The following is a 15,470-nucleotide window of genomic DNA, read 5'->3' on the forward strand; positions in this document are numbered from 1 at the left end:
GTTCGGCCGATCGCGGCCCCCACTGGCTGCGGTTCGCCGTCCCGGGCTAATGGGGGCGGCGGGAAGCGGCGCAGGCGAGGGATGTGCTGGCCACGGCTTCCCGCCGCCCCCATTGGCCCGGGACGGCGAACCGCAGCCAGTGGGGGCCGCGATCGGCCGAACCTGCCACGTCAGCAGGTAAATAAACTGGCCCGGCCCGCTAGGGTGCTTACCCTGGCGAGCCTCATGCCAAACGTTGCCGACCCCTGCTATAAAGCAAAGTAACTGGGTAAGGAAATACAGAGACCTATCCAAACCTGCTTAGCCTTTGCAGGATTATCGCCTAAGCCAGTGCCTCTCTGAAGGAAAGTGTGCGCATTACGAAACAATAGGTGCCCTGAGAAGGACATGTTTATCTAAACTGAGTGCTACAAATATGAAATAGCCAAATTTGTAAGGTTTAATTACAAATTGCCAAAGTGCTAAATTCTTTTCTAAGTGGAGCTGCAAAATGTTAGCTATGGGCGTATTTTAGACCTTAATTATTTACATTTGCACTAAAGAACCAAACACTTTCATGAATACAGCTGTAATCAGTTAATATCAGTTGGCATTTCTGTAAGCAGCATAAGGATCTCTTAAAATGTTTTTACTGGCAAACAAATCAAAATAAACTCTTTACTCACAGGCAACACATTACAAAATCAAAGTTAACTACAAAATGTCTTTATTGAAAAAAGCAGATTATAACATCTAAGGTTAAATGAAACTTCTGACTTTTAATATTAAATAACTTAGGATGATAGCAAGTAGCTTCTTCTTTAGATAAATAAATCTACATTTCCCAATCTTTTTTCTTCAACAATCAAGGGAATCAAACACTGAAACATAAAAACCACAAGTCATTCTAGGGACTAAAAGACAAAGAAGCACATTTAGAAGTTTTACAAGGATATATACAAAAATAGTTAAACTAATGTATATTTGCAGCATGTAAACTAGTTACATGATATACAAACAGGGCATTTATATATTTCCTACAAAATAAAAATCAACGTTGGTCCAAGTTCTTGGAAGAAACTATATTCTTTTAAAGAAAATGAAAATATTTCTCAACTTAATTTAAAACTTAATTTAAGTCAAATTATATATTCTAGTTATGGCATTAGTTGCATGATGAATCACAAACTTTTAAACTTTTCTTGAAACACAAGAAAGCAGCTTTTGTGTGCCTCCTTTAGAGCTTTGGTTTACTTAACTGTTCTGGAATTTCTTGTCTTAAAGAACTCCTCCATCCATACTTTACTTTTGAAGCCCCACTTTACAAAATATACAAAAAACCCTTTTTGAAAGCTCAAATATCTGAGATCCCCCCCCCCCTGCCAAAATTATCATAATTTTGGTCATTTCTTTGGAACTTGTCTTCCAGTGCACGAGGGACTCTGTGAATCTCCTAAAATGGCCACATCCTTTTGGGACACTGTAGAAATCTTCCACAAAAAATGAAATATGAAAGGTTTATTCCTGAGTTCTCATGATGCAAATGAGAACAAGTTGTAAAATGCTGAAACTTTATGGAAATATTCTGAAAGTACAGTACACAGAGGTGGTTTCCAATAAATAATCATGTTATAAAATGAATACTGGGAAGTTTACATCTGTGTTGAACTGACTGACATAAGAATACTCCTTAAGCAAAGCATTAGATGCTTTCATTTATACAATTCCCCAGACAGGAGGTAAAATGCATAGGAACTGTCATTAATACTAAATTGTACAGCATGTCACTTTAGATTTGCTTCTAGCTTTCCCCTTATTCTTCCTTAAGAATAATAATAATAATAGGTGAATTATACCAACTATGGTCCAGCTCTTATATTAATGATGTAAAAGTCAGCTGACCTGAAGAGCTTTGTGTAGCTTGAAAGCTTGTCTCTTTCACCACCAAAAGTTGGTCCAATAAACAATATTACCTCCCTCACCTCATCTCTCTAAAAGCCAGTTGTAATTTATGGTGTTTTAATAGAATGCCCCTGTCTATAGGAAATACTGGAACAACAACTGCTGCTTTCTGGTTTTAAACAAACTGCTCTTTCTATATTGAAACATAATTTTTCAACATTTTCCCATGAAGATACTTAACACATATTGGAACTGAGTAGAACTACTAGAAAGAACTGAAAAATTAAAATGTGAAATTCAGTATTATTCTGTTCTAAAGTCTGATAGTTTTCGAAGAAGAATTGTATGTACATGTTAGATAGTGCTGTCCACTGAAAAGCTATGTAGGAGTGAAAACTTACAAACTTAATAGCCCTAGCACTAGTTAATACACTGGCAGAGGGATGGTCTAAATGACCTAGTTTGGTCTCTCATCTCTGTTTTCTATGGTTCTATGAAGTTCTAGCTCCCAGTCACCTGGAGCGAATGCACTTTTCAGTAGAAAGCACTGTTCTGGGTTGGCTTGCTCATGTGAACAGACCCAAATCTTCTGTATGTTTTAATATTTTTTTCTTAATGTGGGGTTTTTATACATATAGTTTTAACAATAACGCATGCTAATACAATGCCTTGAAGCCCAAAGCTGTTTTGTGAAATGGAAAAGTATTATACTGTGACTAATACAAAATATTTACCTTTAAGCTTTGACACCCTCAATTTGATACTTTCATTACTAGGCAAATTCCTCGAGTTACTTCGATAAAGTCAGATTTGTGAGAAGGTTAATTTTTACTGCCACTGTAGGAGGTTATTTGTAGCATTAGCAGTGCTCCAAAACATGGCTTTCACATTAACTAAGCCAGCTATTAATTATAAAATGACTGGTTAAAGGCGCATTGGACTTACTGACGATCATCCAGTAGGGCAGATTAATCTTTGCCAACCAGACAATTCAGCAGCAGTTTCTGAACTGTTGCATTCATCTCTTCCCATCATCAATGAATGTATTTTTTTTTACCATAAAGATATTTTGGAATATCAAAAAGCTCTATAAAGGGAGTGAGAATCTCATGAGTTAATTATTCCATTCAGGAATCAGAGCCCATTGGTTGCTCCTTGTGCTTTCCAACCATATCCTGAATTGCCTTATTGCATCAATGGAGTCTTTATATACTACACTTCAATGGTGTTGCCAAATAGCTATTTCCTTAATTAGTTTGATGAAACTTAACATGTGACAATCCTAAAACTGATGGGACAGATTCTTAGGTGGTGTCAATCTGCATAACTTCCTTGAAGTCACTGCAGGTCTTTCAATTTACACGTGTTGAGAATCTTGCCTGATATTTCCACCTACTTCACAGTAAAAGAATTTTGTCATTTAAATATATCTGAGGAAGGGCGTGATGGCCATATTTCAAACTATAACAGAATTTCAGGAAAGCCTAGATCAATTCTCATGAGACTACATGGAATTGTTATTTAAACATACAGATGTGTGATTGCATGTAAATCATCAACGCACAGTAGAAAACAAACATTAAAAAAAGATTCATCTAACTTCCTATATGGAAGATATATATTACCCCAGAGTTCTGAGGTTCCTGTAAAAGCTTATGCAAAAGATGAAAGTGTGTACATTCGATGTACATCTAATACTTGTTATAAAATACCAATTTCTGTTTCAATTGTCTGAAACTCTAAATTATTATTTCTGCTAAATCATGCTTGGTTTTCAAATGAAGATGATCACTGTAATCATTCACAATGACATCTGGAAAAGAACACATCAAACTGAAAAGATGACAGAACTGCTGCCAATTTTTAAAATGTAACGACAAAAAATTGCAAAGCAGTTTGTAACAAATGAAGTCTTGTATAAAACAAGTAGGACTGAGACATAGAAGTGTCTCCTTGCAGAGCCAAAAGGGCTGCTAAACCTAGGAACAAAAACAGGTTTAAAAAATGGATTGCTTAGTAAGTGCCAATTCACCAGAAGAACATGACAAATGCTTTTAAAGCTGCAGTTGGTCTCGTGCCGCTACAAAAAACCAAGCATGTAAGTGGCAAGTTATTATGGAGAGCCAGAATTTTCTTCATATGCAATAACCCTTTATGAGAGAATCTTAACTTTGCGAATGGACACATTCTTCTGTAATGTGCTTCCTATAGGAGACACCTGCCATGTTTCTGCAGCAGGCTAAATACTCTGTTGGATCACTGTGACAGCAAATAGGATGGAAAAGACACTGGCCCGAAGCCTTTCCTAGGTGTGAATACCACCAATTAACCCATGGTTGAAGATTTTTGTTACTAAAAATATATTTACTTTGCTTCCTATGAACTACTGCTGGGAATCTAAGTATTCCAGAAATGTGAGACTGTTTATTCTCTAAGACTAGGATGCAATGGGACTAGCTAAAATGCTAGTATTTATCTTATCACGCTTGTTGTGATATGTAGGTTGCTAACTTAGGGGGGATTAATTCTACACTTCTTACTCAGGCAAAACTCCCACTGGAATGAAGCAAACAAGAAGTGTAGAACAGAGCCTTTCGTACCACTGTACTGGGAAATGCTGCTGCTTACACAGTTAGTTCAGTGGTGCATCATTTTTTTTTTTTTTTTTTTTTTAAGTAAGTGGTGTCTCAGTGAAAATGCAGAAGGTAAATGGAAACATGGACATGATCATAGAGGCCCTCTGACATATGATTTAAAAAAAATAAATAGCTGGTTTAGAGGGTTATTAGAGGAATTTCATCTTTAAAAACTGGAAAGTCATTTTTAGTTCTTCCATCTTCTCTCTAACGATTCATTGCTATAGAAAGTGTCTTTCAGAGTTCTGTAACATGCATTGGGTAGCTTGGAGGTGGATGTGGTGGCACTTTGATATTGAGGCGCCTAATATGACAGCCATGACAGAGTAGGTGGCCCTCTAAAGGATAGCAACGATGGCCTTCTTCATCGTTGAGCTGGAGACCGCAGTCCTAAGAGAAACAAACACACATCCACAAGTTAGCTAGTGACTGATTACGTCATTTCAATAAAACATCATTCAGACTTTGAAGCCTCTAAGGTGTCTCTTGTTCTCTCTTTCATGTTAACTGCAGCAATCTCAGAACTATTTGGTAGATGGACATTGACTATAATGTATTAAATTAAGAGCGAGTCACTGAAATCTAAGGGAACGTGAAATTTATGTAATTTTGTGGCATATCTTCTCTGGTTGATACCTGCATTTATTTTCGTCAGTCCACCTCATTGATCTAGCCATGACAAAGATCAGACTAATCAACATGTAGCACACGTTGACCTCTTAAATGTGGAGCCGGTCAGACAAGCTGAATGATGTTGGACTTGGAATGAGGAAGAGCAGAGATAGTTGGAGAACCAGAGAAGAGCTGAGTAAAGAGAGACCATCATTTGGATGAGAGAGAAGCTATTTGAATTTTGGATTGTGATGCAGAACGGACTTCCTAAGATTGGTGTTCTGGTTGGGGTACATCTTACAGATAACGAGGCAAGCTGAAAAGTTCAATGGGTGTCAGGCCTCATGTTCCAGTTCAGGCCTCTCACTAAATAGGTCTCTTCCCTTTCTACAGTACGTTTCTCAGATTAAACTTAGATTAGATGAAGTAAAGCTGACATATTTTAAAAGCAGGCAACTTTCCCCCCTGAAATTCTAACTGACTCGTACAAAATCTGGGGGTGGGGTGGAAGTCTTGGTCTTATTTATGTAATACACCTCTACCTCAATATAACGTGACCCGATATAACACGAATTCGGAAATAACGCGGTAAAGCAGTGCTCTGGGGGGGCTGGGCTGCGCACTCCGGTGGATCAAAGCAAGTTCAATATAACGTGGTTTCACCTATAATGCGGTAAGCTTTTTTGACTCCCAAGGACAGCGTTATATCGAGGTAGAGGTGTACCTCCATAGAATGGCAAATAATTTCAGCCAACAGTGGCTGAGTTCAGACAAGAGAAGAGTGACAGAGGTAAAAAGAAAATAACCCAAGCAAAATAGGAATCCTCCTTGGTGACAACTATGTGTGTTGCAGCAGGGAAGTGCTTGAGTTCAGAGCAGCCTCTTGGTTACTTATCCATGCCAGTTGAGGTCAGGCAAATCATGGAGGTTTTACATTTGGATTCCAGGATTTGGAAAGAGGGTAGGGAGTACATAGAAATTCTGGCTTCTAGGTAATCCTGACGAAGAAGTTGAGCAATATGTGCAACTAGATTATTTTCAGGCTCCTCACCCTATTTTTTTAATATCAAAGATGAGGCAAAGTTTAATTAATCATATTTGAAATGTGATCTGTTAACTTCCATAGCTTACATTAAAATGCTCAAATCTTGTCCTATTTCTACCGTGAAAGTATAAAAAAGAATAAGGTATTAATGTGCTTTCAGGCAATGCAGGAGCATTTTATAAAAGTTTAGGGACCTTTTATTATTCAGATAATTCAATAATATATATTTACTTAATAACTTTATATCCCTTAACTTAAAAGATTTCAGGAATATAAGAGAACATTTCGGTAAAGGTAAAAGATCATTTGTCAGAAATCTTGTTGGTTTTTTTTTTTTTTTCCAGACATTGATTAAATTAAGTGACGAAATACAGAGGTAACAGGAAGGAACTTGAGATTTTATGACTTCTTAGCTTCCATCACAGTTTATAAATGAATGTCACAAATTCTTTCCCATTTAATTAGGTAGGAAATTTTCAAACAGTTCCACCATAGTGCCCTTTTTAAAATGTATTACGCTTCCCTGTAAAGAAATCACAGTAGCTGGAATATGGCAGGTCTTTCGTCTTCCTGTAGACTCCACTATATTGACAAATGTTCCCCACAGTGTAGGTAAACAATGCAAACTCCGAATGCCCAATTATTTTTAGACCATCAGCCTCAGAGCTTCAATTAGAATCATGACAGACTAGATAGCAGGCTCATAAAAGTGGACAGAACGGCAGATTTGATGGGGGTCTGAGAATGAAATAAACCATGAGTGAGACATAAGAGTCTGGGCTCAGGCCTGTTAATTGCTAGCCAAACACTGTATCGGATTGCGGTCATGCCAGCAGGCCTGCTACCCATCGGCAATGCTCTGTTAGTTCAGTCCCTTGTTTAGAGCTTTAATGACTTGGGATTCACTAAAGAAATGCCAAATGCTAATAACGTGCCTAACCCCCGACCTCTTCTTTTTCCTCCCATCTTGCTGCACAAACATACAATGTTGCCCTAAAAAAGGCTGTCCTCTTAATGAATTTCAGTTTTAAATGGGGCCCTACTGATTTACAAACTGCTGTTTGGTTTGCAACACAGACAAGATGAACATTCCTTTTACATGTCACTTCTCTTGAATGAACATTTAATTCCTGCTGAGTTAGGCGGCTTTCCAAAGGGACTAGTGAGTTTGGGTGCCCAAGGGGTGACCTCTGAAAGGGTTTTCAGGAGCAGGTGCTTAGCACTTCTGGAAGCCAAGCACCTTTAAGGTCTCTCAACCTGGTACCCAAAAATGAATGACTCCAAAATTATCAAGTCACTTTTGGAAACCTTGACAGCTGAAATACACTATTTTAATGCCCCCATTTTCAAAGGAACCCGAGCCCAGTCCAGTAAAACAGCCCACAGCTCTTCCTGTTCAATATTTGTGTATGTGTAACACCAAGACACCCCGGTTGTTGGCAAGCAGGATTGAACCTGGGACCTCTGGAGCTTAGTGCATGAGCTAAAAGCCATACAGCTCTTAGCTCGAGCTGTAGAACAGACTCATTCATATCTCTCTCTTGGTCTCGGTGCCACTAGATGGGACAGAACACCACACCCACATATGTTCCATATGCCCACGTCAGGCAGATGTCTAACTACTCTATCTAGGCACATAATGGAGTTAGCCATCCTGGATGGAAGCAGGGAGGCTGATTTGCTTTAAACTGGAGAGAGAGAATGGTGAACTGAATAATGAAACTGAACTGAAAATAAATCCTCAGTGGGACATTCTAATATAACGTTGGGGGGGCAGAGAGAGAGCTGCCATCTTATCGCAGGTGAATCCACACAACGCATTAGATGGGAAAATCGCTGAGATCTCTTAGATATTGAGATTTCCTATGATTGATTAAAAAAATTATTTTCTTAAAACATTAACAGAAATGGATGGCTTGCCCATCTGAAAGAGACAGCTGGGGTGGACTGACTCATTGACTTTCAGGATCCCCAGCTTAGCTTTCCTCTCCCCCACCCACCTCCCTCACTTGAAAAACTGTCTCTAACAAACTCCTCTGCAGAGCTCTTGTCTTCATCCCACTTCTGCCTCTTTGCTCTTAGTGCCAAGACAGACAGACCATGCCAGCAGACAGCTGGCTGGAACTACTCACTATGGACCACATCACCATGTAAAGCCCAGCCACTTATTCACTGCTACACTCCGGCATCTTCTGCTCCTAAAGGCCAGATCTTGCCTTGATCCAACTCAGTAGCAGAGATGCTGCAAGCTTACCTCGCAGTGATAACATTCCACGTGGTAATCTCTGTCCATTGACACCACTCGAATGGTCTCCTCGGAGCCCTGGTTTGGAAAATAGAGAGAAAAATCAGACCAGAAATGTAGGTGGCATTTTGTCAATTTTCTACCTGCTGCTTACTGTTTGTACCATACTATTATTCTGGCAGGGTGGATATCCTGGATCTCTAAGAGCCCCCTGTTTAGACCCCAGCTGCACCTGCGCAGCTCCCTTTGAAGTCATTGGCAACTATCCATGTCTATTCAAAGATCAGAATTTGGCCCATGGTTCACAAGTTCCTAGGACTCCTTGAAAAAGAGCCATTTTCAAAGGGAACCCAGGATTTGGAATAAATTACCAACCAGAAACGACTATTTATTAAGCTGTTTGTTCTTTGCAGCCACTTTGGGCTTGACTTTCCACCAAGAGTTCTCTCTCTCTCTCTCTCTCTCTCTCTCTCACACACACACACACACACTATCATATGTGCACCACCAGCTTGAAATTTGCATAGTCAGATAGCACAACTATTAGCTATGTCCATAGGCAATACCCTGGCCCGTGGGTACACATGCATTAGTGCATGTATGAAGATATGTGCCAACCCAGACCCTGTAAAGCAGCACATACGTCACAGGTAATTTCACCGACTCCTTTTCTGAGCCACTGAAAATGAAGCTTCTTTAAAATTTTGCCTTGAATTGTTTCTAATTCCAGGTGTGCTTAAAGCCTGCGTCACATCTGATGCTCTATCTGAGAGGAGCGGCAGGCAAGTCATTACCTGACCTGCCAGACTTGAAGTAACACATACGTCCTCCTTGGGAAACAGCGTATCATGTGCTTGGAGGAGGTTTGCTGCAAGTCTTGTTAACTGCCAACTAAGTCAGAGGATGAGGTAGAATGGGCCAAGCTTTTATGGGAAGGGTTACTCTGTAATATGCAAAATGCAGGGAAGTAGAAGAGAATAAAGAGAACATGTGTAATCAGGGCATGCTATCGCAGGTTCCTCTTTAGAAGCATTTCAAGTATGAGAGATGCAGGCACCTCACTGAAGCAGTATGGGCAAGATTGTGGCTTATATACCTGATGTGCATTGGAGGAGGAGCAGAAATGTGGCATGTCACAGTCCCCTTTTGCATGGCAGACACAGGCTCAATGGCTTATGAGGTGCACATGATGTGGCCTGAACAATGCGTACTATTAGTCTGGAAACATGGAATGTGCACCAGGAAGCCTGTGTGTGTAGAGGGGAGAATGGTCAGGCCCTGGACTATAACCTCGATCTGACCAGTCACTGCCTCTTGGATGATACGAGTGCTGCTGGTTCTATGCCATTTTCATGTCACTACCAGCGGAGTATGCATTAGTGTCACATGCAGACAGGAGAATAAGAAGGTATGTGGGTGAACAGATCCTCTCTTCATGTACAAATGTTGTTCTGTGCCAAAGTGCCACTTCCAGCTAAGATAAACACATAAGTAGGGATCAAATTCCAAAGTATTCAACCATTTGGTCAAAGACAATTTAAATAAATCTGAACTTTGGCTTTGCTCAGTTCAGTCCTGCTGTTATGGGCTTGATTCTGCCACCTCTTTTCATGTTGCATGGTACCCTCTTGCAATCAATAGGACTATTCACAGAGTAAGATGCTACTCAATATGGGTAAGGGTGGTCCAATAAGGCCCCTATACAATTCATACACAAGATGGGTTTGAAACACCAGCTGCTTGCAGGGAGCTACTGTTGCAATGTGCTGAGCACCCCCAATTTTCATTGATTTCCAAGGAGTTGGGGGAACCCAGCACTTCCTGGGAGGTAGCTTGCAGGACTGGGCCCCCAAGATACATGCCAGATAGTTCTGGTATCATTATTGTAATTACTGGCAGGGAGACCAATAACAAATCACTTGAGCTGTGTATGTGTAACTTTGGAAAAGTAAGCCCTTATTAAGTAAACAGCACATACTAGTGGGCTTACTGAAAATAAAAAGTCAAATCCCATAACTCCTCACTTTGCATGGTTTGATAAGACATCTTTCCTACAGTTAATTTGCATCCTCACTGCTCTGTGCAGCAGTTTGAAACTAACACAAGGTCTGTGATCTCTATCACCATGAACAGTGATGATAATCTGTCCTGAAAATCAGTTTAACGTTCAGGCCCTATTAGTGCTGCTTGTACAAGCTCCAAAGCCCTGTCTTCCTCGAAAGGTTGAGTAGCTTTGGTTCTGGAGTTCGGGTTTCAATTCACCAGACAGAGATGGGCCCAAAGCTTGGTGGGGTTTGGAACCAGCGTTTTGCTTCAGATCCATCTCGAATACACGGTTCCCCAGCTCTGCCTCAAACATCGTAGCCAACTTTCTGCAGCACTTTCATCCATGGCACTGTGACGTGGCTGAAGCTATGTGCTCTTTGAACAGGGCAAATGTTACCATCATCCCCTGTTTGGAGCCTGGGTATCTTAACAGCTAACATCCGATTTAGCAATCAAAGTGTACTTCTTGAATGAATGGGAAGTTGAGAGATTCTAAAAATAAAAGTTCTGTTCTCAGTTCTCTAGCCAGGGCTTTGAATTAAATCAGATGTACAGCAACATTAATTAATACCCCTGAAGCACCCTAAAGATACAAAGTGCTTTGGTGCATAATTGGTAAGTACTTTGATTCTTATGACTCTTGGAGTTGTATAAGAATCCTATTATTGCTGAGTTGTGTTTAATTTTGTATTAGATATGCAGTTCATTCTGGGGCTGGGGGAAGGGTCTTGAATAGCCAAGGTGTCTATTTCTTACTGTGTTTGAGCAGACCTTTGAAAAATGTCCATATGCAAACAACCACAGTATCTAACGAATCACACACACACACACACACACACACACACACACACACACACACACAATCCCTTCATACCTGTGCTGGTAGAATTGGCTGGTTACAGGAAGCGCATTTTGGTGCAAAAACACTAAGATTCAAGAAGAGAAAATGTTCACATTAGATTTAAAAGATTTAGAATCCCGAGAGCATTTCAACCATAGCTTCTCTTTAGAGATGGGCTTTAACTGCAAAATATGGATCCAGATCAGGAATTCAAACTCCGTGAAAGTTTCGATCTGGAGACAGGGCTGATTCAAGCCTATCTCTACCTCTTGCTGCTCTTTCTATGTCAGATCTCCCAACCATCCACACGTGGTTCTACAGGTACCTTTTCCCCTCCTCCATTGACTATTGTATCCAATGCTCTTATTGGGGGGAGGGATAGCTCAGTGGTTTGAGCGTTGGCCTGCTAAACCCAGGGTTGTGAGTTCAATCCTTGAGGGGGCCACTTAGGGATCTGGGGCAAAATCAGTACTTGGTCCTGCTAGTGAAGGCAGGGGGCTGGACTTGATGACCTTTCAAGGTCCCTTCCAGTTCTAGGAGATACCCTGTTTCCCCAAAAATAAGACAGTGTCTTAAATTAATTTTTGCTCCCAAAGATGCGCTAGGTCTTATTTTCAGGGGAGGTCTTATTTTTCCTGGAGCTTCGGGGCCTTATATTCCGGGGTGGCCTTATTATCCGGGAGGTCTTATTTTCGGGGGATGCCTTATATTACAGCAAGAGGCAAAACTGGAAGTAGGTCTTATTTTCGGGGGATGTCTTACTTTCTGGGAAACACGGTAGGATATCTCCATTAATTATAATTATTAATAAATGTCATACACATTTCCTCAATGAACCTGTATAGAGAGAGAAGTGTTTCTTGACTTGGGGATTGTGACCCAACAGGTATCAGGGTAGCACGACCATCCTGTCCTCCTCATACTGCTGTATGGGAGAGGGGTGGGTCCCAGGTAACTGGAGGGGGAGATCCAGGGGCTCTCAGTATGGAAAAAGTTGGGAACCAGTGAGGCAGAGGGACTGCATGGCGAAGATCATTCTAGGACTTTGTCCATCACAGGGCTTGAACAGCTTTCCTATGTGGTTACAGCTCTAATAACCTGTGTTCAGAAGCAGCGGTAGGGACTTCAAGAAAAGGTGTTGGCTACAAGTGGTTGTTGGGGGTGAAGGTGGAAAATCAGCTCACACTGAACTGGTCAAGCATTCTCACCTACAACTGTGCTATAGAGCAGTTGTGCTAATATTCACTCCACTCCTGTGCTGGGATGGATTGGAGTGGATCTGGAATCCTGTTGACTTCAGTGTGATTCCTCTTGGGCACAATGGCCTGCATTAGCAGATCCCATTGCAGGACTGGGCATATCATGGGTTGTGATATAGCGGTGACAGCACCTAAGAGCCTTCACATTCTCTTTGACAGAAGGGAGTCCCAGAGTGGTTACTGAGCCTCAGCACAATTCAAAGAGTTGTCATCAGGATGACACACAATTCTATCCTTAACTGGAATATTATGGGCCATTATATTCCATTACTACCCATGATTAATAGAGCTAGGCTCTGACAGGAACAGAGGATTTACCAGCGTGCACATAAACACATACTCCTACGAGTTCATGAGAAACCTCAACAGCCCCTCAGGAGAGAATTCGTGTGTAAGGCCTGATTCTTCTTTACCGCTCTGGCAGTATAAAGTAGCCTTTAAATGGATGTAAATGTAAGTGACTCTTTATGCTGTCAGAGTGGAGTAAAGGGGCCTGGGGCAAATAGGAGCAAGATTCCAGGCCAGAGTTTTAAAAGTATTTAGGCTCCTAACTCCCATTGAAATCAGTGTCTATTGCAAAGATGATTCAATATGAACAACTTTTCAAAAGCAGTCAATGCATCTGTGTTCTTACGTGTGATAGTCTTTGACACAGTAAATATTGTTCTCCACATCTACAGTGAAGGGGACTCCGTCCAGACATTCATTACAGACCACGCAGCGGAAACAGCCAGGATGGTATGACTTTCCAAGAGCCTGTAAGATCTTAAGAAGAGCCAGACGACAAAATGAGACAGTGTTTGTTTTCCAGACAACATTCCCCATGCATCAGCATTTCTAAATTTTAATCACAGCATGCTCCTCAGGAAGAAATATTGACTTTGTGGCTTCACCAGCAAAGGGCCTGATCCAAAGCCCAGATTCTCATTAATTTCAATGGGTTTTACACCAGGCCCTTGGTGATGTTAAGGGACTGTGAAAATTGGGAGTACAATGGGAAAGTAGCTTCACCATTCATTATGGAGGGATGATACTGCAAATGGATGTACATTAAACCAAAACTCTTCACACACAACCTAAAGTAAAAATGTCTTCAGATAGAGACTGGATGCCTTTCTGGGAGATATGTTTTAGCCAAACAAAAGTTACTGGGCTCAGTATAGGGGTGAAATTAAATGGCATGTGACATATAGGAAGTCGTTCTAGATGGTCTCTTGTGGCCTTAAAATCCATGAATCTATGAAAAATGTTAAATTACAAATACATAATTTCAATAATCAAATCCTTGTTAGTTGTCCTAAGCCACCACAAATACAGCCCGGCTATCATCTACTTCACTGTCACAGTGATGGCCCTCTCTTTTACAGGCTGATCAGGTCTATCTGAGTGTTCAGTTAATATAAACTGATATTAAAAATGTCACAGGCTTTTGAGACTCTGCCAATCAGTGTTTCAGCAACTGGCTTCCAGCACAGTCACCTCTATATCCCCTCCAAAAAAATCCTTTTGCTGCTGGTGACCTTGCAAATAAAACCTTTCCATTGCAGCGGTGGTATTTCAAGGAGGCTGTGCCAGGCATATGGGGCAACACTGGGAATTTATTTTGCCTCCCATACATGGTACAGTTATGCAGCTCACAACAGGTTACATCAGACATTGCACATTTTTTGTGACTGTCACCTTCTGAAAGCAATTTCAAATCGTATCTGCCAGTACATTTCCCCCAGCTCAGTCTGGAGAAGCTAACAAGTTAAAGATCCTTTCCCCACTAAGGTCCTAAAGCCCTGTGGATATTTTTATGAGTAAAGTTCAAATCAATAAAACACAGTGCCTAGGCAAAAGTATGAACTACAGTCCAATTGTGTTTTTTAAAGAATACCCTAGGGTTATCTAGCCAGTGACTGGGTATCAAGTTTAATTTGATCTCTATGTCTGTTGTTACTCAGAAACGACTCATTCTCTCTCTCTCTCTGTTCGTCTGTGTTTTACCACATGCATCGCCTTGGTATCTGGCTATACAGATAATAGACCAATTATTATATTGATCTGATTCTGCAGACATTGAGGGCACAGAACTACCGCTGAGTCAACTGCAATTCCAACTACTGAGCAGCTTCGGGCCCAAGTCTGTGGAGGCGTCATAGGTCTAATTTTTTGTTTGTTTGTTTTTACCCTGTACAATGATAAGCAGGATTCCTACTACTGCACAGACATGTTTGTTTTCCTACTCATTACTGGGGGAGGGCTTGAAGGAATTAGCCAAATAAGACTGCTTAATTTCTGGAGCTCACAGCAATATTTCCTTTTGTTGTAGCATGCTTGCTAATGGAAGAAGGCAGATGATCACCTGCCAAGCTTCCAACTACAGAGCTCCACCAGCTAGATATTATGGACTCCTGAAATGACCCTTCCCCGCCTTCACAGCTCTAGAAATTTGTTCTCCGGCTAAAATGAACAATATCCAACCAGGGGCACCCGTATAGGAGCAAGAATCCTCATTAGCTAAGGCACCCCAGCCAACTCTCATTTCCAGACCCACCTGAACATCAATGCTTGCAATTTAGTCGCTATTGAATAACTGCATGCTACCATTGGAATACATTTTAAGCCAAGAGGAAAACACTGGTGTACTAGAACCTTATTAACACTCAGCTATAGTCTACAGAGTTCTTTAACATGCATTTAATCCATTTCATTTTGTTTGGGCCAAATTCAACCCTGGTCTCACTCTAGAGCAGGGGTCGGCAACGTTCAGCACGCGGCTCGCTAGGGTAAGCACCCTGGCGGGCCGGGCCAGTTTATTTACCTGCTGATGCGGCAGGTCGGCCGATCGCGGCCCCCACTGGCTGCGGTTCGCCGTCCCGGGCCAATGGGGGCGGCAGGAAGCCGCGGCCAGCACATCCCT

General features: G+C 41.2%; 1 protein-coding gene across 3 annotated transcripts in view; it reads right to left on the bottom strand.

Annotated features, from left to right (window-relative positions):
• Positions 1–689: 689 nt before the first annotated feature.
• The window catches only part of WTIP (WT1 interacting protein), a 118,996-nt gene continuing 104,215 nt past the window's right edge, over positions 690–15,470 (bottom strand). The window contains exons 5-8 of one of the 3 annotated variants that reach the window (XM_026652728.2): positions 13,200–13,330; positions 11,340–11,391; positions 8,429–8,497; positions 690–4,907 (exon numbers count right to left, since the gene is read on the bottom strand). In XM_026652728.2, the coding sequence (XP_026508513.1) occupies positions 4,755–4,907; positions 8,429–8,497; positions 11,340–11,391; positions 13,200–13,330 (405 nt within the window). In that variant the 3' untranslated portion in view covers positions 690–4,754. Of the gene's footprint in view, positions 4,908–8,428; positions 8,498–11,339; positions 11,392–13,199; positions 13,331–15,470 lie in introns of those variants that run through there. The other 2 variants (XM_026652729.1, XR_003899836.1) reach the window with 2 other exon arrangements.

Source organism: Terrapene carolina, unplaced genomic scaffold, assembly GCF_002925995.2.
Source record: "Terrapene carolina triunguis isolate 2854851 unplaced genomic scaffold, T_m_triunguis-2.0 Scaffold130, whole genome shotgun sequence".
NCBI classification, from domain to species: Eukaryota; Metazoa; Chordata; order Testudines; family Emydidae; genus Terrapene; species Terrapene triunguis.